The 23,274-nt window shown below is 38.8% G+C and overlaps 1 protein-coding gene across 3 annotated transcripts in view; it reads right to left on the reverse strand.

Annotated features, from left to right (window-relative positions):
* Window positions 1-23,274, reverse strand: part of LOC126210465 (uncharacterized) — an 87,831-nt gene that overhangs the window by 44,009 nt on the left and 20,548 nt on the right. For all 3 annotated transcript variants that reach the window (XM_049939698.1, XM_049939699.1, XM_049939700.1), the window contains 2 exons: window positions 16,582-16,773; window positions 1,306-1,469 (listed from right to left, as the gene is read on the reverse strand). In XM_049939698.1, the coding sequence (XP_049795655.1) occupies window positions 1,306-1,469; window positions 16,582-16,773 (356 nt within the window). The remainder of the gene's footprint in view (window positions 1-1,305; window positions 1,470-16,581; window positions 16,774-23,274) is intronic.

Here is a 23,274-nt window from a genome sequence, read left to right on the forward strand (position 1 = left end):
ATTGCTGCTCCCATCAGGCACAGTTATGACTCAATCTATCCACAGTGGTGACAGACAGTGGTCATGTGTCTGAGCTGTACAAGTGTTTCTACTTCATAAGTGAACCTCTTGGCCAAAAGCTAAAAAGTATGACTGCCTGCAACTCAACATCTCCCCTAAATTGCAAGTAGCAATCTATTCTCCTCATAATATTTTAGTTTCCTAGTTGAGATTTTTCAAAATGACAGTGAGACTTTATCAGCAATCTATAAAACAATTAACATATAATTTGTAAAAAAAAAAAAAAAAAAAAAAACAGTGCAGCTAAGTATTTCAAAAGAGAAAATATTCAATTTAATGTATATAGATGGAAGCAGTGTGTGAAAATTTGCACGAAGGCCAGGAATTGATCTGGGGCTCCTGCTTACTAGGCGGGCGTGTCCACCATTAAGCCGTCTTAGGACAGCAGTTCACACAACTGTAAGGATTATCCTGGCACGCAACCCTCCTCAATCCAAATTCTCACTGCCATCTTAGTCTACTTTAAATTCCTCCTTACATATTAACAGAATTGCCATGACTCTCTATGTCCAGGAACAGCACCTTGGCTTCAAATGTAAATGGGGGATCCAGCCTGAAACCCAGGTGCAGGTACTTATACAATTGAAATGACAATTTCTGAGAACATGGACAGCCCGAGCAATTCTGTTCATGTGTAAAGGGGAATTTAAAGTAGACTGGGGTGACAGTAAGAATTTTGATTGAGGAGGGAGGTGTGCCAGGGTAATCCGTGTAGTTGTGTGAACAGCTGCACCAAGGTGGCTTAGTGGCTAATGCACCTGTCTAGCAAGCAGCAGACCTGGGTTCGATTCCCAGCCTTGGTAGAAATTTTTACTTGCCGCTTTGGTATAGGTACACAGTTGTATCTGTATGAGACCAGTAAAGTATTTGAAATTGTGTCATGTTATTCAATACAAATAACACATTCAAATTAATACAATATGCTCCTGTGTAGTTGAATCAATTTCATAAATCTGAAGCCTGCCACAAGCCTTCAGAAAATGCATCAGTTTTAATTTATTTTCATAGTGATCTCCAACACTTATTTCTCCAAATTTATACAAAAGAATGCCTGCCTCGAAAAATTTTCATCAAATTGAAATCTTTGTGCTGAAGTCAGTTGCAAAGCGAATATTACTTAGAACCTGGGATACAATGAAGCAAGAGCACGAGATAGAAATAATAGACAAAAATAAACACACGCACGCACACATACACACATGAAAGCCAAACAGGTGAAAAAAAGAAGTGACATGGTCTACTAACCTTCCTACCCATTTTGCTCTATACAGATTTATAAATCTGGTAAATATACTATACAGTCTCCTCTTGGGTAAGCCATGACCAAGATACTGCACAAATTTCACCTTCTGCCTTGGCTGTAGGTGTTTAAGTGAGAAGAACAGTTGTGGATCTTCAAAATGATATATCTGCAACATACAAAGCAATGAAATAGTCAGAATGGCAAAACAGAAAAAATTAATAAAACTTTGGTCAACAGGGTACGAGAGATTTTCCAAGAGAAACTGAAGCCAGGAACTGAACTGAAGAGGTTATTTCCAAACTGATGTAACTCCATCTCAGACTAACATTCAAAAGCAGTTTCACAGCATTGTCTACATTTTTTCCTTCATACTACTTGCTTTTTTCTTTTCAATGTACCGTTCATCCTGTTAAAAAGGCATCAAAAAATCAGTGTTTATCGAAAGTGACATATTTCCTTTGTGTATATTTCCAAATTGTCATGTTTCTGCGAATCCAGCAGAAATACTTTTGTAAGTAATTTGTTCAGTATATTGTAGGGCTCCAACATCAGTTTATTGTTCACTGCCTAGGAGACTGGTAAAAGTCAAACCTGTATTGTCAGTTTGAGTTTTGTGTGATATGGGCATATTTGAAGAACTACAGGAAATATCAAGGTGTTATACCAGAAAGAGGCCATGTAATCCATCAGAATGCCACAAGGCCAAAGATACAAGGGCTATCTAGAAAGTAACAGACATTTTGATCTATCATGGCAGTGGGCAGGACCACAGCTGCCATTTTCATGCTGTGACATTCCTACACTCAGTAGTCATCCAGCGGTGGCAGCAAATGGTCTCTGTCTCTGCTACTTTGCTTTCTGTGGCATGTTAAAATGTATGCTGCAATAGAAAATCCTACCACTTGTGAGGTTCATTCTGTAATTAAGTTTTGACAGGCAAAAAACTGCAAACCAACTAAACTGTATTGTAACCTTCGCGAGGTGTACAGAAAGGCAATAATGAGAAAGCCAAGTGAGGCAATGGCGCATTGATTTTAAAGATGGTTGGTTGGTTGGTTGATTCAGGGGACAGGACCAAACAGTGAGGTCATCGGTCCCATCGGATTAGGGAAGGAAGCTGGCCGTGCCCTTTGAAAGGAACCATCCCAGCATTTGCCTGAAGCAATTTAGGAAAAGCACAGAAAACCTAAATCAGAATGGTCGGACATGGGTCTGAATCCTCGTCGTCCTGAATGAGAGACCAGTGTGCTATTTAAAGATGGTTGTACCAACGTTCACAATGAGGATTGCAGTTTTAGGCCTAAGCCTTGTTGACTTGACTGACTGACAATGAAAAAAATGACAATCAGTGAAAAATCGTCATTTCAGGATTACTGAACTTTCACAACATTTTTCCCAAATTTCAAGGAGTTTGATGTGTGAAACTGTGGCTGAAAACTAGTTACCAAATTTTGTGTAGGCTTGGTTCCCAAAATCCTAACAGAAAACTATAAAAAGACTCGTGCAGCACTGACTTTCCTCTAGGATCACGAGAAAAATGCTAATGAAGTTATCAATTTTATCTTAACTGGGTACAAAACTTGGGTGAAGCATGTCAACTGCAGAACAAAAAGGCAGTCAAAGGGATGGGGACAGACAAATTCTCCCAAGATACCATTATCAGTAAGAAATATCATGGCTACTGTGCTAAGGGAATGATTCTCTGATTTCCTTGAACGTGACACCACAACTCAGAGGTACTGCTGAACATTGACAAAGATAAGGCAGGCGATACAAAACAGGCATCGGGGGAAACTTTGTGCAAAAGTTTTGCTTTGCACGATGACAAACGTTCACACACAGCCAGTCCAACCCAACAGCCAAGGAGTTCTGGATGGAAGGTGTTTGATCATCCACCATCGAGCCCAGATTTGACACCGAGCAACAAAGATCTCTACCCAGCAATGAGGACATTGATTGCTACGCAACACTTTGATGTTGACACCAAACTGCATGCTGGTAAAAACCAGTGGTTTCAATTACAGGCAGCAGATTTCTAGAGACAGTATTGAAAAATTTGTGAAATGATAAGTGCCTCAATTTGAATGGTAAGTATGTAGAAAAATAGCCGAAGTGTGTACCTTTAAAACGTATATAATAAAATTTGATTATCCCATACTGTCACTGTTTTATTTCAAAACATTTGTTACTTTCTGGATAGCCTTTGTAAGATGCGACGACGTGCTTGTGATGATCACCAGCCTGTGCTGTCTTGTAAATGTGATGACGGCTATTGTTAGACAGTCAAATCTTAACAAGAAGCTTACCAAGGCTCTAATTCATTGTTTTACAATCAGGAAGATAAATGTTAACACTTCTGTTCTGATACAGAAAACTGCAAGGGTAAGAGGCAACCACAATCAGCAGTGACAGTCTCTAGTGGCATACTTCACGCAAACACTACGTGGGGCAATGTAAAAATATGTTGTGCTACCTTATGCACCGTACTTAGAATTATACAAAACAAGTGACACGTTTAGCTGCACTTCAGTTTTCAAATGGCCATACAACAGGAGAGCAGCCAGTGCACATATCAACCACAGGACTTAATGAATAACACATATTTTTTTTATTTTTGGAAAGCCAAAAGTTATGTGAAATGGTCTGCCTAAAAGTAAGAAATAAAATACATTAGAAAAAAAAATTGATGCACCTTTAAGTGATGCTAAAAAATAATGTACAGCAGCTGAGATGCTCAGCCGTTAATGGTGTGAGAAGACCACTGAGTGAAATTCCACCAGACAAATATCCTCTAATACTCTCTAAGGTCTAAGTTAAATACTAAACTTTAAATTCTCAACTGGCATTTCATTTGCTGTACATGATTTTGAGAATCATTCACACATATGTCAAATGCTTCTCTATTTTATTTCTTACTTTTAGACAAATAATTTCACAAATCATTTGACTAGCTTTTTCAAAAGATGCTATTTTCAAGTTTTGTTCATGAAGCACAAGACATGTTTAAATATTGGTCAGTATTATTATTATTATTTCTTTACTTTCTCAGACGTTAAGTCTGGTTGAGAATGGAAAGTGACGCGGACCTTGATCAAGCGTCACTTCCTATTAACTGTACGGTATGTGTTATATTGCATTTAGGAACTTTCAGGTAATTGAACATGTATCAATAATTACGGATTTCTGTAGTTGTATATATGTGTTTGGATGTAGCTGTATTGCATTGATGTACTGGTGGATATTGTGTGGTATGACTCCTGTAGTTGATACTATAATTGGTATGATGTCAACTTTATCCTGATGCCACATGTCTTTGACTTCCTCAGCCAGTTGGATGTATTTTCCAATTATTATTATTATTATTTCTTTACTTTCTCAGACTTTTTAGAAGTCTGGTTAAGAATGGAGTGACGCGGACCTTTATCAAGCGTCACTTCCTTTTTGCTGTACGGTACATGTTATATTGCATTTAGGAACTTTCGGGTAATTGAACATGTATCAATAATTACGGATTTCTGTAGTTGTATATATGTGTTTGGATGTAGCTGTATTGCATTGATGTACTGGTGGATATTGTGTGGTATGACTCCTGTAGTTGATACTATAATTGGTATGATGTCAACTTTATCCTGATGCCACATGTCTTTGACTTCCTCAGCCAGTTGGATGTATTTTTCAATTTTTTCTCCTGTTTTCTTTTGTATATTTGTTGTATTGGGTATGGATTTTTTCTGCTTCTTTTCGTCTAATTGCTCTGTCGCTTCTTGTTGTGAGATTTTACCTAACCTTTTTCGTTTTTTTTCCGAGATTTCATTTCTTATAAATTGTGTTAGCTGTCCGATGTCTTTTCTCAGTTTTTCTATTCTGATCTGTAGCCTGTGTTGCCATGCTGGTTTTGTGGGTTTCTTCTGTGTGTTGGTTGGTTCTGATCTCTGTCTAGTGTGTATATTTAGTGTAGTGAGTGCTCCTATATAAACCAGTAGTTGTAACTCTTCCATAGTTGTGTTTTCATTTATTTTGTTGTGTATGATTGTGTTGATAGTTTTTATTGTTGTTTCGACTTGTGGGTTATTTGGTGGTCTATGCAAGAATGGTCTAATGTCTGTATTTGTGTCTTTGTATTCTATATATGTTAGCTGAAATTTTTCTTCTATATCTAGCATCTGTGTCACTTCGTGTTCTATTTGTGCTTGTTCTGGTGGCTGTCTTAAGATTTCGTTTTCCTCTGATTGTTTAATTGGTGCGTGTTGTTCTTTGTTTGTTTGCTCTGGGATGTTTGAGTCCATTACTGTATTTTCTTCTTCTTCTGATTGCACATTATTTTGTTCCAGTATTTGTTGTACTTGTTGTTTGATATTTTCTAATTCTGACTGGGGTATCCTGTTATTTTTGATTATTACACGGATCTGATCAGCTAGTCGTTGTTCTGTTAAAAATTTTAATTCTGGGTATCTGGTAATAAATGTTGTGTATACTTGTGATCTGTATCCAGTTGTGTTGGTTCCTAGGTTTGTTGCTTGGTAATAACAGAACATGAGGTGTCGATTAACTTCATCTGACCATCTCATCCTCTGTCTTTGTTTTCCTTCTAGGGTGGTTGCAGGAAGCATATCCTGCAAAACACCTCTATTTGGATTTAAATCATTTTCCAGTTGGCTAGCAGTGTCGTTACCATTGTGGGCGGGCATAGGGTTCAAGCGTCGTCCCCGACCATGACGGCGCTTGTCCGAGGCTTCTTTAGTTCTGTCCTGAACCAACTAATCACACTAAAAGGGGGGTTAGCCCTATTAGTGGTTTGTTCTTTTCGTCGCCTTTTACGACTGGCAGAACATACCGGAGGCCTATTCTTTTCCCGGGCCTCCACGGGGATTATTATTATTATTATTATTATTATTATTATTATTATTATTTATTCTTTCCTGTCTCAGACGTTATGTCTGGTTAAAAATGGAAAGTGACGCGGAACTTGATCAAGCGTGACTTCCTTTTAACTGTACGGTATATGTTACATTGCATTTAGGAACTTTCGGGTAATTGAAAATGTATCAATAATTACAGATTTCTGTAGTTGTATATATAAGTTTGGATGTAGCTGTATTGCATTGATGTACTGGTGGATATTGTGTGGTATTATTATTATTATTATTATTATTATTATTAAGAGTGAATGGATCAAGAGAAGTATGGAAGTTTCAATTTACACTGTGAGCTTATATATTGACACTTCATTGACATAGCTAGCTGCAGCTGTTAAGAAGTATTTCAATTTTCTCTCAAATCACAAAGTTTTTCTAGAATACCCCGATTCCTTCCAATCAATCAATCTTATTTAATTAGTTATTCCTTCCAAAACTAGATCTCACACGGCTCCTTTTGATAGTGCAGTTTCCCATATCCCACTCTTCATTTGGCTATGAAAATTCACACAAAAAGCCATTGCGTAAAATTTTCACTCCACCTGAACATTTGACCAAAAGAAACATGTAAGCAGATCCAGATGTTCAAATGCACTTGAGGACAGTGTGAAAGAGAAAAGGTAGCCAGCTTGTTAACACTTTGGAGACCAGCCTAGAAAACTGGCCATTTATGCCATTACTTGAAGCAATGCTGGCACATATGCAGGCTAATGTATGATCATCAAGAGTAATAAATACTAAAAAAAAGAACAAGATTCAAGATTTATTTTTAAATTTACTTTAGCTCTTTGACAGATTACAAAGTGGAAGGTGATTTATTGAGCAATTTTTCTTCTTGAGCTTCCAAAATTTCTTGCTCACTCAACAACCATGATGTGTTTGTAGCAGAATTACAGCAAACTGCAAAACCTAATGAGCACTCAAGTACCAACAGCTAATTCAGTTTCCAGAAGTAATTTTATTAAATTCTTCTAAAAATTCTGAAGATTTTTTTAACATGAAACTTGACATAAATTGCCTGACTTAAATAAAACTGGACCCAGATGTTATTTTAAGTGGAGTAACTGCAACAGACCTACGTTACACACCTCAATCAAGTTGTCGATCTTAAGCAAGTTAAGTAATAAAAAATGTAGTCATGACAGTTGGTTACATTTTAAGTTGGGATGAAATGTCTCAGGGCAATCATAGGCTGCACACACTGATGCACAAAATACAAGACACAGAAATAAGACAAGTGCTGCAGATTTTCAATTTGGAAGGCAAAATTAAGAAATCCAAAGTCAGCCAATGTAATCATATAGAAAGACTGCAGCAACCATAGCAAGTGGCTCACTTAGCAAGTGGCTCACTAGCTTGTCATGTCAAACTCCCACTGCGAGAGCTTTAGCAGGAACCTAGAAAGTGAAATACTCAAATGCCTTTACTTTAAAAACAAATGTATTTTTATAGAAATACTTTCTTTTCATCATAGTAATTACACCACCGCCAATATGTGACAACAAAATAGTCAACATCCAAATTATAACGTTACAATAGCTGCACCTGTCATTGCACTGCAGTAACCAGAACTACTGTTGCAGCTGTACCAGTCACTGAAAGCAGATGAGAATGCAAGAACAAAATAGAGATGTTACTAGAATACGACTTACATTTTTTCTGTATAATAATGGAGCACAATAAAATAGCAACTAATGGATATAGGAAGACAGAGAAATTTAAAAGTGGAAGTAGCAAACAAAAATTCATTTCTTTTTAATCTCATCACTTTCTTCTTATTCATCATCATCATCATCATCATTTCATGGATTAAGCATAGAGATTGTTCTGTCTTGACAAATTGTCCGTCCATCTCTTCTTAGGTCTTCCTGTCAGTTTATAAGTTAAGGCTAATTTGGAAAGTCTTTTACTGCTCATTCTTTTACATGCTTGTACCAGGCATTGCAGCATTTGGTGATTGGCTCTACTTTTAGTTTTTGCCACACTGTTTCATTTTTATGTGGTCTGTTCTTATGTAGTCTTTTTCTTCTGAAAAATCTCATTTCTAGACTTCACACTTAATCTAGTCTCTTTTTGTAGCCAGCACTCACTCCCATGAAAAAATACTGGAAGAGCCACAGTTTTACAAAATTTTACCATTTCTTGTCTGGTCTTGTTTAAATACATTATGAATAGTGCCACACATTTTCACATCTATTTTACAATGAAAAAAAATAAATACTGTCACCTATTTTACATCTAGATACAATACAATATGATGCTGAAATTTCTAAAACCACGGCTTTCTGGGCTTCTGATGGCTTTCTGAGGCAAAGACCTGTTCCAATTGAAAAATCCATTACTTGTGAAGTCACATTGGCCTCAACAGTAATAACGTAATAAACTGTACAGTACAGTTTTTATAGAATAAACCTCAAATGCTACATTATAGGCTTTTAGTTTGAAAATTGTTTTATAATTCTATTTTTGGAGATTGGTTATCCCTGCTAGGACCCGCATCACAGGTTTACTTCAGAAGTCTTTAGATCCTAAATACTGCTCTGATACTGACACTACATTCTGTATTTTTTGTTAGACAGATTGGCCCACATAACCTGACTTCCAATGTTCACTGTTTGACAGAGCAAAGAGACATTATGTTGACATTCTGTCTAGTGTGAGCGAAGTTCACTTCACGGTGCCACTACATTCTATAGACATCTCCTGTCAATCAGGTTTACGCCTTTCTAATTTTACTGTTCTGATCGTTACGCAAGAGACACATTGGAATAAAATGAAATTTGAAAACAGTCAAATATTTTGTAGAATTATTTGTCTAAAAGCAAGAAATAAAACAGACTAGAGAAACATTTGACACACCTATGAATCTTACTCAAAATCATGTACAGCAGCTGAGATACACTAGTGACACCACTGAGTGAAATCCCATCTGACAAATTCTCTTCTAAGTTGAATATTTAACTTTAAATTCTCAACTGACACTTCACTTGCTCTAAATGTAATGCACTTCATGATTTTGTGTATCATTCACATGTAGGTTAAATGTTTGTCTAATATATTTTATTTCTTACTTTTAGACAAACAATCCAGAAAGTAGCTCCTAGGAATTTTTTTACAGCAAAGTTCTCCGTAATGTACAATGACTTCCTTGTAGTGTGTCTCACTGGAATTTGTCAAGCACTTCCGAGTTTTGTGGCAACTAGAAAAATGATGATGAATGGTGCAACTCCTCCTTGAATCTTAATTTAACTTGCGTAGGATTCTAGAAAAACAAACAATATTCAAGAACCGGGCAAAAGGCTGTGTTTTAAGTGACCTAAAATGTAGACAAATTACTCTTACTTAGGATTCTTCTGATATATCTGAGACCGTCAACTACCTTCACACCTCTACAGAGTTATGTACTCACTTCAGCTTAAACTGCTCTGAACATAATCTCATGTGCCAGTATTAGGTGTGGCTATAAAACATAATTTTATTTCAAATTCATATATTTTGTTGCTGTCACCCTAAATACACTCCCCTCCCCTATCCCTGTAACACCCCAAGCCAACTTCACACTGATGAAAAAGGTGCAGGAAGTCTTCCTATGCGAGATCCTTGATGACGCGTGCCACTTTTTCTTTCACTGCTTCAATGGACTGAAATCTTGTTCCTATTAACGCAGATTTGACCTTGGCAAACGGATAAATCATGTGGTACTAAGTCAGGCAAATAATATGGGTGGTGTAGCACTGGGATACCATACTTCACTAGAAGCCTCTAAACAAGACAATGCTATATGAGACAGTGTGTTGTCTTGATGAAGAACACATGACTCTTTCTTCCACAATCTGGGTCTTCCTTTCGTGTTTTCCCCGCAGACTTGAGCAACAGTCTCAAGGCAGTAATGTTTTTTAATAGTTTGACTTTCAGAAACCCAGTGAAGAAGCACAATTACAAGAACACTGAGAAAAACAGTCATCAGTTTGAATCTTAAATTTGCTCAGTCAACTTTTTTTTCTTTCTTGGTGAAAGTGGGCCTTTTCAGTGCATGGATTGGCACGGAGAGATGATGGGAAAGCTGGGCAGTGCAAAAGGATAGGTACAAATGGGGATAGGTGTGTGTGCAGTCTGAAAGGAATGTGGGTGCTCCTGTGTTAAGGCAGAGGAGATTAAGTTGACTGAGAAAGGTCAGCCAAGAGGGCACCTCTCAGACAGATTCTGGGAGAATCCCAAAGAGGATGGTGCGCATCGAGCAGCAGAAAAGGGTGAAGTAGCTGCCCAATGAGCTGGGAGAAGTCTGTCCTAGTGACATATAATGGCAGGGGGACGTAAACAGTACAAAGGGAAAAGTTCAAGTGAGGAAGGTAAAGGTGAACAGCAACAGCTTGAAGGCAGGTAGTCAGGGAGATGAGTTGACTATGCTCATCATCCCGTATGAGCAGCACGACTTCCACATGAAATGGAATGTCGTCCTCGGAGGGGTGGGGGGAGGTCAGAATGGGCTAGAAAGGAAAGCGAGTGTTTAAAGCATTCGTGAGGACACACTTTTGTTTCCTGAAGGCAGAGAACAAGTGGACACTACAATTCTAAGAACAGTCATAAATCCCCATAAATCCTCTTTGTTGGATCTAAGACCGCAAACATTCCATTGGAGGAGAGTCATGACTAGGAAAGAATGAAGGGGTGTCACCTCTGTGCCTACTGAGTGCCTGCCTTTGAAGACTCCCTGCTACAGGGCACAGAGGCAGGAGGATCCTGCTCCATGATGTCCACAGAAGCACTACCATTCTTGTGTCAGCCTGCAGAGTCCAGGGCAGAAAAACGGATGGTGGTGAGTACCGGCAACACGTAGGTCAGCCAGTCGAGAGCAGCACATGGCGACACTGTCGAAGAGGATCTTCGAGCTGGCGAAGGAGATGACTGTTTGCCTTTGTTTGACTTCTTAGAGCCTTTCCAGACTCAGATGTTGGTTACTTTGAGGGACATAGGAAGTGTTCATGGGACTATTCCTTCTGTCCTTTCCAGCGTGCAGTTGTGGAGCTGGTGACTTCGCCCCGTGAGACGAAAGTTTGGTGGCATGCTGCACAGGTGAAGTAGGAGATGGGGACACTACCAATATGCTGGGCGATTTCACAACTGCAGTACTAAATTTGAGGTTGCTTGCCTGCACGATCGTGTCTTTCGTGGAGCGAGATGTATCAAAAACATTATTGTAGGTGCCAGATGGTAGAACGCGGGGTTTCCGACTAGCCAGAAACCTGCAAGCGACCGGGTAAGGCTCTTTGTCCTTTATATAGATCTCCTGGACAGCCAGCTCATCAAGATACATGGGACAATTGTGGGAATAGGCAGTATGGTTGCCATTGCAGTTGATGCAGCAGGGAGTAAGAGGCAGACAATCGCCCTCTTGAGCATCCCTACCACAGGTTACACATTTGGCTGGGTATCGACAGAACTCTCGAGTGTGGTTGTAACAATGACACTGGTAGCAGCGCATCAGGTTCGGAATATATGATCTGACTGTGATAACTTCATACCCTGCTTTGATCTTTGATGGAAGAACCACTCTATCAAAAGAGAGAAATAGAGTGTGTGTGGCCACTAAGAAGGCATCTACTCTTTTCATCACCCAATGGACTGCAATGACACCCTGACCAGAGAGGTACATTTGGATTTCTGCCTTGGTCAGACCACCAAGCAGCCTAGTGTAAATAACACCACGGGAAGAATTCAGCATCCGATGGGCCTAAACATGAACAGGACAGCCATGGAGGGGTGAAGCTGCAAGCAGTTGTTGTACTTGAGAATCAGAAGTAGTCTCCAAAAGCAAAGTGTCATTGTATAAACGAGAGCTGGATTTCACATGGCCAGCAATGGCATCAAGATCTTTGTGAATAATAAACAGATTTACCGTATCAAAAGACTGACTCTTCAGTACGTGAAATCACAAGGAACTGTGGTGCAGCTGGGAGGGTCTTTGAATTGTTAGCCTCATTCCATTTACGTTTCATAGCTGTTGACTGTGAAGATGATCGGCTCATTGTGAGAAAATCGCCATGATTGCCAGAGTCTCTGACAGTGCGCTCCTTCTAACTGGGGACCCCCTTCAGAAGGTGATTGTTCACACCTCAGGTCACACCTCCCGAACACCTGAGAGAGGGACGAATTGGCAATTTGGGAAGGTGAGCAGCTCAGGCAATCACCCCTCCTTGGCTTGACCTGTACAAGGGGAGTATGTGGGAATCCTACCTGTCATTCCGGAGCTGGGAATTACGCGGCACTCAGTTACCTGTTGGGTGTCGGACATGGGACATGTAGACCAGTCTTCAGGACCACACACGGAGGAAGAAGAAAAACCTCAAACACCAAAGCAGAAGAAGGATAGGAGAAGGTGAACAAAGAAACATAAAAAGAATGAGAAACAGTAGGGAGTATTCTGACACCGACTACAAAAAATGCTGAATACATTGCCAAAAACAGCCCAGACATTTTCCCCATGGGAAGGAAAAAAGAACATTAAGATAAACATGCAGCACAGATGGGCTCGTAATCGATGGTTTGCGAGTCACTGATTTTCAGTATAGCTTTTTAATTTTTGCATAATAATTAAAAACTCTTGTTTTTGGATTAACAAGTCACCTTTGTTGTAAAATCTTTATCATGCTATGACTAAAAACTGTCTTCACTTTGGTCTTGAGTACTGTCAACAGAATCCAATTCACAATATGAAACAAGAAAACCTGTTCCTCGATACAGTATTTCAATACTTCCCTCCATTTGGGAGCACATCTGGTGCCTAGTGAACATAGTGAGCCATTGGCACATTCTTTTAAGTGTGATGTCATAATACGTTTCACGGATGGGGTCTAGAGGGTTTCTGTTTGTGTGTTTCAGTTGCAGATGTTGGTTGTATGTTCTGATTGCAATGTTTCTTGAGACTGGTGGATTAGATTGTGTTATTTAGTACACCTACATAGATCATAACTTAAACCATCCAAGTTAATAGGTCATGGGTGATGTATAAAATTTTCTTGTAACATTTCCTCTCCAACTGTGGTAGACGTCTGCAGATGTAAAGTGGCGTACTCCAACCAGAACTTGAGGGAGTGCCAAATATATGGTCAGTGTAGAGGGCACCACAGTCCATCACGTGATGTCAGCTACAAGAGTATCTCTGGTAGTGCCAACATACTCGACTGAAAAGTAATCTATCATCTTTCTTACACTGCAATGCTAACATCCAAATTTTATCTAATTTAACACCTTCCCCTTTTCTATTAAAGTGATTATGGTGTTAATAAATCTCAATAGCTTCTCTATACAAAGAGACATGATAAAGCGATGTTTTGATATGACACTTATCTCAGTGAATTTTATTTCATTATTACCCTCTTGGTAAATATGTTCCGCTACAGTCAATTTATCTGCATGTCCCAGGCAGCAATTCCTCGTGTTCAACCAGATGAGTGTTAAAACATTTTGCGGTATCTTGACAAGCCGGACCATAACTACAAGTTATTTTATATACATCCAGTGTGACCAAAGGGTATCATATCATTTAAAAATCTTAAATGTTCTTTTATCTTCCTGGTGAGTGTGAAGGTAGTTTCAACACCATACTTGCTCAACACATTCCCAATGCAATGTGTAATCATGCTGATGAACAGAACGAAAACTTCCCTATTGGGCGGATGTTGTTCCTTGTCAATCCTGATTCTCTCCCAAGGACGAAGTGCTCAATCTATCTCCTAGTTCGAATAACCATTCTTCTTGAATGTCAGCCCTACATTATCAACCTCATCTTAAGTATAAGTCAGGTCACAAATTTTGTGCGCCCTGTCTACCAAGGTTTTATTAACACCTCTTTCTTGTCTGGGGTGGTGGTTGGAACCTTTGTGCAGGCAACGGTCAGTATGTGTGGCTTTTCTATATACCCTGTGGCCGAATGTCCTGTCCTCTCCCTTGATAACAGACACATCCAGAAATTCAGTTTACCATCATTCTCCATGGCTCTGAGCACTATGGGACTCAACTTTTACCATCATTCTCCATCTCCATAGTAAATCGTATTTTTTGATTGATGCAGTTTAATTGTATCAGGAAGGCATCCAATTCCTCTGCGCCGTATGTCCATACTACGAATGTGTCATTAACGTAGTGGTACCACCTGGCTGGTCTTTTGCTGGCAGTCTGCAATGACCATTGCTCAAAGTTCTCCATAAAAACTTGGTCACAGCCGGACTAAGAGGACTGCTCATATCCACCCTGTAGATCTGTTCATAAAAATCATTATTGGATTGAAAATATGCTATCATGGGGCAGTGTCAGAATAACTGCACAATATCCACTATGTGACAGAGTTTTGTCCACTCTAATCACACTAAGGAATGACAACATCAAAGCTAAAAAGGATATCACTTTGACCCACACACATTTCTTTTAATTTGTCAATGAAATTATTTGAATTTATAATGACTGACTGTTCCACCAACATAAAGTTGCAGCAGTGAGACAAGTTGTCTAGCTATTCATGGGTGGAACGCCCTATAGTACCCATAATAGGCTTCGAAGGAAACTGTGTTTCGTGCTTCTTGGGTAACCCACAGAGCCTAGACAGCTACAGTTCCGTTTTACAGAGTAGCATTGTATCATCAAAAGGAGAGGAGACACTCTCACCATCAATTAGTGATTTTTAACATCATCCTAGTCAGATCCTTCTGAAGTGTTTTGTAATGGTGGGATCCAAAATATTGATCTTTTCATGATAGTCCTCACTCATCAGGACCATGGTACTGCCTTTATCTGCAAAAAGAATGATAAGGTTCTTATCTGTACTGATATCCCTCAGCACCTTTCTTTGTGCCCGAGACAAATTACCGTTAGGTGGTTTGTATGTACGTAAAATTCTAGCTGTTTCCATCCTAATTATAACAACCAACTGCTTTGGAAGATGACAGACCCCTGCCTCAATCTTTGCTATAATAGCCTCCCTGGGTACTTTTAAAGGCATCAAAGCGAAATTGTCTCCTTTGGCTAGAACAGAAATTTCAACTTGAGTCAAATCTTTATCAGACATGTTAATTACAGTTTGAGAATTATCCTCAAATGAAGATACCGACAAGTTGTTCTGTAGACTAACGAACTACTATTTGTTTATTAACTGATATCTCTGCATTAATTTCCACAGTCCTGAACATTAGACCGTCAACCTTATTCCAGACAAAACACTGCTGAGTATTACTAATAAATAAGTGGAGCTGTAAAAGCTTACTGCTGGTTTCAACATCTGGTGATTCCTCTCTCGTAGCATTGCCAATACCATACAGTTGTAAGAACACTGAGTCTATGCCGAGCAAAACACCCTCTTCACCTTCAGAAATTTCTGAACAGTCGCAGTGTCCCTGCAGCATAACAGGAAGGTGAGCATACTGAGTAGTCGGGCTTTCTTTTTGAGCATTTCCTCAAATCACCAAATCGACACTGAGATATCCTCCCTGTAGAGGCGTTTGATCATACAATGTGAGCTTTCATGGCTGGTACTTATATCACTCTAAATTTTCAGGCTAATAGGCTGTGGTTGATGTATAAAACTTGCTCCTAACATTTCCTCTTTGACTGTGGGTCCCATCTTCAGAGGTAAAGTGGCAAACTGCACCCAGGATTCAAGGGAGCACCAAATATAAATGAGCAGTGTAGAGGGCACCACAGTCCACATGTGACGTTGGCTATGAGATTATCTCTGCTACTACCAACATTCTTGGCTGAAAATAATAGACCATCATTCTTATGTTGCAATGTTTACATCCAAATTTTATCTAATTTAACACCTTCCTCTTTTCTGTTGAAACTATTACAGTTTTATAGATCAACCATGGCCTATTAGGCCAAAAGTTTTAAGTGATGTCATTACCAGCCATGAAAGCTTATACTATATGATCAGGTCTATACAATTGTCAAAGATAGTCAACCTTTATGGGAACAATATTTGGGATTTTGTTGTATGCTAGATTTTTTACACAGAGTGCAGTCACAGATTGCACCAGAGCATTGCACAAAGTCTGTGTCATATTGGAAGGTGATAGCTTGAAAGAGATGGGGAAGCCAACAAACGTCACAACAACTGTTTTCATATACATGTAATTTACAGCATTATTTTGTTACTGCCTATCTGCTTGATATTGCATTTAATTAATCCTGTAAACTGGAATCTACAGCTTCTCAAGTTTGGGGTTACTAGGACTGCCCAACACCGTGCAGTTCTAAATAAGTAATTCAATAGATTTTCAAATTGGGTCAGACTACTATTTTTGTAGCTATATCAACTAACTGACAGAAGTACAATACACAGGCATGCTATAAACTTATAAAAAGTCCTACCTTAGAAAATGACTCCCAGTTTCTTTTTATTATTTCATCTTCACTCGGGTCAAAGTACCCACGTTTTATTTCGACTTCCAGCCTCTCGAAACGCTCGTCCTCACTTTCGTTGGGTGGTCTGTCGAACCTATGCTCAATGCAGTGTGTTTCTGGGATGTCAAAGGTCAACAGAATCTCCAGATGTTTCAGCCTCTGCAAAATGCAACCACAATGTACAACAAACCAGATGACACACAATTTATAAACTTCTGAAATACCTTGCCCAAGAGCATGACAATATAATTTGGTTGTACACAAAGAAACAATGTGTCTCAGGCATTAAAAATTAAATAATAAAGACATACGATTGCACAGAGTATTTGTAAATATAATTGGTTTGAGGAATATTTGACAAGTAGAACACAGTACTTTATACAGGATGGTGAACGTCCTCAGGAATGAAAGTGACGTAGGGCAAACCCCAAGTGCTAAGACTGAGATCACACCAAGGAGATACAATATGCTACACAATACATGACGCGACCTGTGTTACAACAAGCAACAAGGCAGTATGAACCATGTTTCTGGCTCAGTTGCAAATCATTAGCACTTCTGAACAGGACATTACTGTAACTTATTATTTAAAGAACAAACAACTGAATAAAAAAAGGAAGGACTGGATGCATCCATACAGTACTATTAATATCAAACATAGTTCAGCTGAGGTGTTTTGTTACATCTCAACACAACCACGAACTCCAAGAATTCTACAGAATGAGTCTAGCTCCCACTTTCTGGAACCACTACTATCAGCTGTTCTGAGGGGGAAAAAAAAAAAAAAAAAAAAAAAAAAAAAAAAAAAAAAAAAAAAAAAAAAAAAAACAGAACACAAATTTTCAACTTACTATTTCTCCTGCTGAGAAGAGAAGTTGGTGAAAGTATGAGAATGACATTAAAAATGCCACCATCAAAAGTTCATTTTTAGTAAGGCCACCAGGTGTGGTAATTTGTTCAGTGAAGTACATATAAAATAATGGTTAAAGTTAAAAAGCTACAACCATTCAATCTTAATGTAGAATGTGATTAAGTTTCAGATGTCTTCGCGAGAAATGTTGCCTCACTAAGATCAGTTGCCGTCGCTGACAGTGGCTGGGAATTCTGTGCAGGGGTAAACAATGTATGTGAAATGAAAGTAGACCATGATGAAGAGGAAAAATCCAACATCTACACCTCACTTTTGTCCAGCTGCTCATTCAAAAGTAACAGGAATTTTGCCTTTAGAGCTCTTCTACACCTGTCACCAAGTTTCTTGAAATTCAGGAGCATGGACTGAGAAAACATCCAGGTGTCCTTTCATCTAATTATGTTTTTTAATTTCCAGCCAGCTGGCAAATGCTTTCTCAGCACCACCCTTGCTGGTTTCATCCTCTGTTTTGGGGGAGGTGGTTGTACAACATCACATTCAACCACATTACTTGTCTCTTCTGATGTTTGACAACTTTCCACTTCCTGAGGGCCCGTGGCAAACAGTGTTGTAATAAAACTACCATAGTGTCTTCATTTTACGTAAGTGGCAGTACATGCCCAGAAGAGCAAGACCCCTTTACGTATGGGTAAAGAAATGAGACTTGGAGGAGGAGTGGGGGGGGGGGGGGGGGGGGTGTGTGCTGGTGGTCCAGCATAACCTTCAATTGCAGCTGCTCCACTTCTGTGTTGAATGAAATAAATTCCTGAGAGCAAAGTTGTAGGTTTGCTATCTGCATAAGAAACTGCCACAATGAAAATAATGAGTTAAAAATGATGGTACAGATTTCACAGCAGTTTTAAATCAATTTCTCTTATTTCTCTTGCTATCTCCCTCCACAACAAGCTGGCCATCATCTGCCTTCAAGTACAAAGTAATTGCGTAATTCCACTGACAAGGGCTTGTTTCAACAAGCTGGACAAAAAAGATCTTCAAACAGTCCTCTTGTGTGAATGACATTTGACTACACATCCCCACAGGAAGAAACGCACAGGTCAAGACGTGTTTCCCACTTGAAAGCATATATGCGAGTGAATACTTCGGCTTGTATTGGCAGCACATGAAAAAGAGAAACACAAGGTAGCTCCGCATGGCACTACACGTGGCCTTAGTAGTGTCGAGTGTGGGATGTCTTAGCTCGTCGTGGCCAAATGTCAAAATGTATCACGTATTTACTCGATACCCGAAAGAGGCTTTCCAGCATTAAAAACAATTTCAATATCTTAGCTGCATTTCTTACCCAGCAATATGTGCTGTAACATGCACCAAACAAAGTACCCAGTGACTATATTTTTCATCGAACTTTTCAAAATATTCACGGTGTTCTTTAACCTCTACGTATCACATTGACTATGGGCAATAGCATAAATAAAACCAATTCATTATAAAGCTGTGATATCTGCCTCTAAGCTGTAAATTTTTATTTTTTTTTACTGAATAGTTTCCTCACAATTTAATGAAGATTACACTGTGAAGAACACCCTCTAAACCAAAGACAGAGGTTTTTAATTTTTTATGCAAAAAGTAAAGGTTTTAGTGAGAAACTAATTACAGAAATGGATGTAGCTTTTCATCTAGACAAAACATCTTTTCTTAGGTGCATTGGATGACCTGAGATTTCCCTTCCTGTGTACTGAATGATACAACTTGCTTGGCCCGACCAGCATAGCCTGTTTCACCGGGCGATGCGATGGACACTTATCAGTGCTTTATCACTGTTGTCCCAGTATGAGTCCATTAAGTCCCTTCCAGTATATTTTTATGCATTCCACCAAAGCGGGTTTGCTTCTGTGTCACATCGTGTATCACATCGCCTGTGTGAAGTGCACCTAATATGACCTCTAATGTTTCCACTACACATAAACAAGATTTATCAGAAAGGATCAGCAGCAATTAAGATCATTCACTGGCAATGATGTACACAGGGAAGTATTGTCCTTCAACTGTAAGGAATTGCAGGAAGATTGATAAAATATCCATCTGCCGCACTGAATAGGGACACTAAATCTGGACAAAAGCAAAATAATACCTATAACAAAAACGAACAACCTGATAGTATCTGGCTATGAGATTAATGGCGAACAACTTGAGCACGTCATATCATACACGCATTTAAGGGTAATACTAAGAAGGTATATGAAATGGACAATCACACAAAATCAGCATTAGGGGAGGCAAATGGAAGAGTTAGATATGCCAGAAGGGTTCTACCAAAACACAGCAAAGCCATGAAAGAAAGCATGCACAACACACTAGTACCAGATGGTTATAATTAAAGTCCAACTACTCATAGAGGTCCAGTATGGGTCGTAATTATCAAATGGCACCAAACTTTTCAGGTATGCTAATGTGTTAATCTGGAACCTATTTACACTGGAAAACAAATTAGTTCCAAATGTGGCCACCAGATGCAAATCTGGCACTGTACACTGCATGGCATTCATACTGTAATTTGACAAGCAATAATGTGAGTGAATAGTGTGGCCAACAAGAAGAGATTGTGCACTGTTAGTGAATGTTTTATGTGAATGGCAGTAATTACAGTGCTGCATTGAGAGACTATCACTGACTGAAAGGTCTGTGGGAGAGGCTTGATGTAATTACATGATTTAACCCTTTTGCAGGCACATTTTTTGTAGCAACTGAGCTAAGAAAAATTTTTTTGCTATCCTATTGTAATTGTGATCAACTGACTACATTTATTTTTTTATAATTTTATTTTTGTGATTTAGGACCAAAAACAGTGGTGATACATATACCACAGCACCTTTGTGAGGTATTAAAGATATGGTGAAAATAGATTTCCTCTTCCCTTTTGCGAGCTGTGTTGCCATTAAATGTAAAAAATTAATGAACATCATTTTCCATTTTTAGTTTATGTTTTTTCACTTTATTAAAAAAAAGTTGATATTGAAATTTACTTACCACAGTGTGAAAACAATTCTAGAAACTATCACACAATGTATATTGCTGAAGTGAACAGGACAACTGTAGTGATCCCACTACAAACAGAAACTGACTGCTGTAGCAGTATTCATGCACCTGATATCATCATTTTCATCATCATTGGCTCACAAGTCACCAACGTGGAGTCACCTAAAAAGGACTTTCAATATGGCGACCGAGCTCCCCCGAATGGCACCTCCTGGCCAAAAATGCCATACGATCATTTCATTTCATAGGCAGAGGTGGTAAGACGTATTCTCAAATGCTTTGGGATATCCCTAAGTTTGTGGTAAATATGCTTCCAAGGATCACGAAGGACAGATTAATTCTGTGGTAAGTATACCTCACAAACACCTTCCAGAAACTACTTTGGTGGTAACAGTACTTCCCAAGAAGCATTAAAACACCATTGTTTGGTAGGATATCCATTTCCCACAGTCTTGAAGGCTGTATTTCATAACAAACAGAAACTACTGCTGATGAAATGGACTGCCACTAGTTGCCAATATTGTACAGAATGCTGTAAAGTAATACATTTAGTGGGAAGTATATCCCTCATGACCTGTGAAAGGATTAAAGAAGATGCTGAAATTTGAAAACACGAATGAGCCTGTGTGGCACATGGATGAGGAAGGTGTGTGAAGTTAATGATGTTGCTGTTGCTATAAATGATCGTGAAACAAGTGTCCCAGGTAGTGCTAGTGTTCATGCAGTGTCAGTAGAATTTTACATCCAATGGTTAACAGTATGGAAAGTTTTGTCATTTATTTTACACTGGTACCCGTACACAATTCAGACGCTGAAGCAACTGAAACCTCATTAACTGCAGCAACATTCTGAATTCGCTCTTCAGATTCTGGCATGGTTCAAAGTTGATGACATGCCCGGGCAATATTCCATGGAGTGACAATGCACATTTGACATTACAGGGTGCAGTGAATACATAGACCTGCCGAATTTGGGAGACTGTTGAACCACGTGTTATGCACAAAGAGCCACTATACTCACCGTATGTGACTCTGTGGTGCAGATTCACGAGCACCTTTGGTCTCGGTCCATTCTTCTTTCAAGAAAATATACCCAGAGGCCTGTCAGGTGTTCCGTGACATTTGCACATTATCGAGACCACCTAGTGCAGCACGTGATTCCTGCTAGGGAACAGCATGAACTGCATGAACTGCATGAAAACCACTGTTTTCACACAAAATGCAGCAACAACTCATGTCGTTCACCCTGTGAAAGATCTAATTAATGCAACCCTCCACAAACATGTTATTTCCAGACTTTTCCAGATGCATAGTCTGCAAGATCACTTGATATGAACCCGTGTAACTTTTCTGCTGTCAATCACGCTGTCTTATGGATGCAGCATCTTGTCACTGTCTCCAGTGCTCATATTAAACAAATTGTGTAAGCAGCAGTTAGTAATAAAATCAACATTATGCCTTTCTCACTAGTTTGACCTCTTCTGTCCACATCTTGTTCCTCATCCATTATATAGGGAAACATTTCTATACGTCGTCTTGACTTCATAGTGCCAGATTTGCGCCTGGTGGCCTAAATAGGAACTAATTAACACATTAGAATATCTATCAAGTTTTGCTGCATACAACAATTACAGCCCTCACTGGATCTCTTTGAGTAGCTGCACTTACTTTATAACGACCTAGTATGACCATTTGTTCCTGTGTCAAACTCTCATTGAGTAGGTGTGAGAACTGCCAGCAAAATAATTCAGAGATACACTGCTAGGATCATAGAAGGTCAGCAAAGCTCATACAAAATTGCAATAGAAATGCTCATAGAACCTAAATGGGAATCCTTGGAAGAACAACAGCATAGTTCTGACAAAATCGTGTTGGAAAATTTACAGAATCTGTATTCATTCATCCATCGTGTACCAAATATCTCATTAAGGAGAACCTTCAAGGACATGGGAAGAGTGAAGATATACACTAACAGATGAGGACATAATAGAAATAAACTGCATATGGGACTAACAATAAATCATCATTATCTACTGCTTAATGCTATTCACACATACACTACCTAAATTTAATTGAGTAAATTAGTACGAAGGCTATTTTGGAGAAAAAAAAAACAGCTGCTTACACAGTTTTACTATATAGTGCTGTCTATTGCTATTAGTAGCTTAATACTGACTTGATACACTGGTATTTTTCAAAGAAACTGGTTTTTTTTTTTTTTTTTTTTTTTTTTTTACATCTGTAGGTACTGAGACCTATTTACAGTATGCTAGCTGTTACCTGTGGCTGTGCATGCATACTGAGCAATGATGATTAAGCAAGCTAGTAATTTATAAATATCTGGGTACGTAGCCGCAAAATTATGAAAAGAACAGATTGCTATTCATCATAAAGAGAAGACTGGGCCGCAGACAGGTGCAGCAACAAAATGGCTACTATACATTCAGCTTTCGATCAAAATGACTTGTTGCAAAATAGAAAAAAGCCCCCCCCCCCCCCCACACACACACAAGCTATAGGTATATATTTATGTAGACATTATGTATGTCTTTAAGAATAAATATGTGTTGTACCGATATACATGTACATAATGAGTATGTTTATTATTTTACCTTATGTCAAACTGTAGCTTAAAATATTTTAAAGTACAAAAGTGTTTCTTTCTTATTAATTATTTATGGCTCATTGTTGCTTCTTTTGCAAGGTCGTAGAAATTTTCCGAGTTGAATACACGTGAGCATGCCACAGAGTTGCCCA

The sequence above is a fragment of the Schistocerca nitens genome, chromosome 10 (assembly GCF_023898315.1).
Source record: "Schistocerca nitens isolate TAMUIC-IGC-003100 chromosome 10, iqSchNite1.1, whole genome shotgun sequence".
In the NCBI taxonomy this organism is placed as follows: domain Eukaryota; kingdom Metazoa; phylum Arthropoda; class Insecta; order Orthoptera; family Acrididae; genus Schistocerca; species Schistocerca nitens.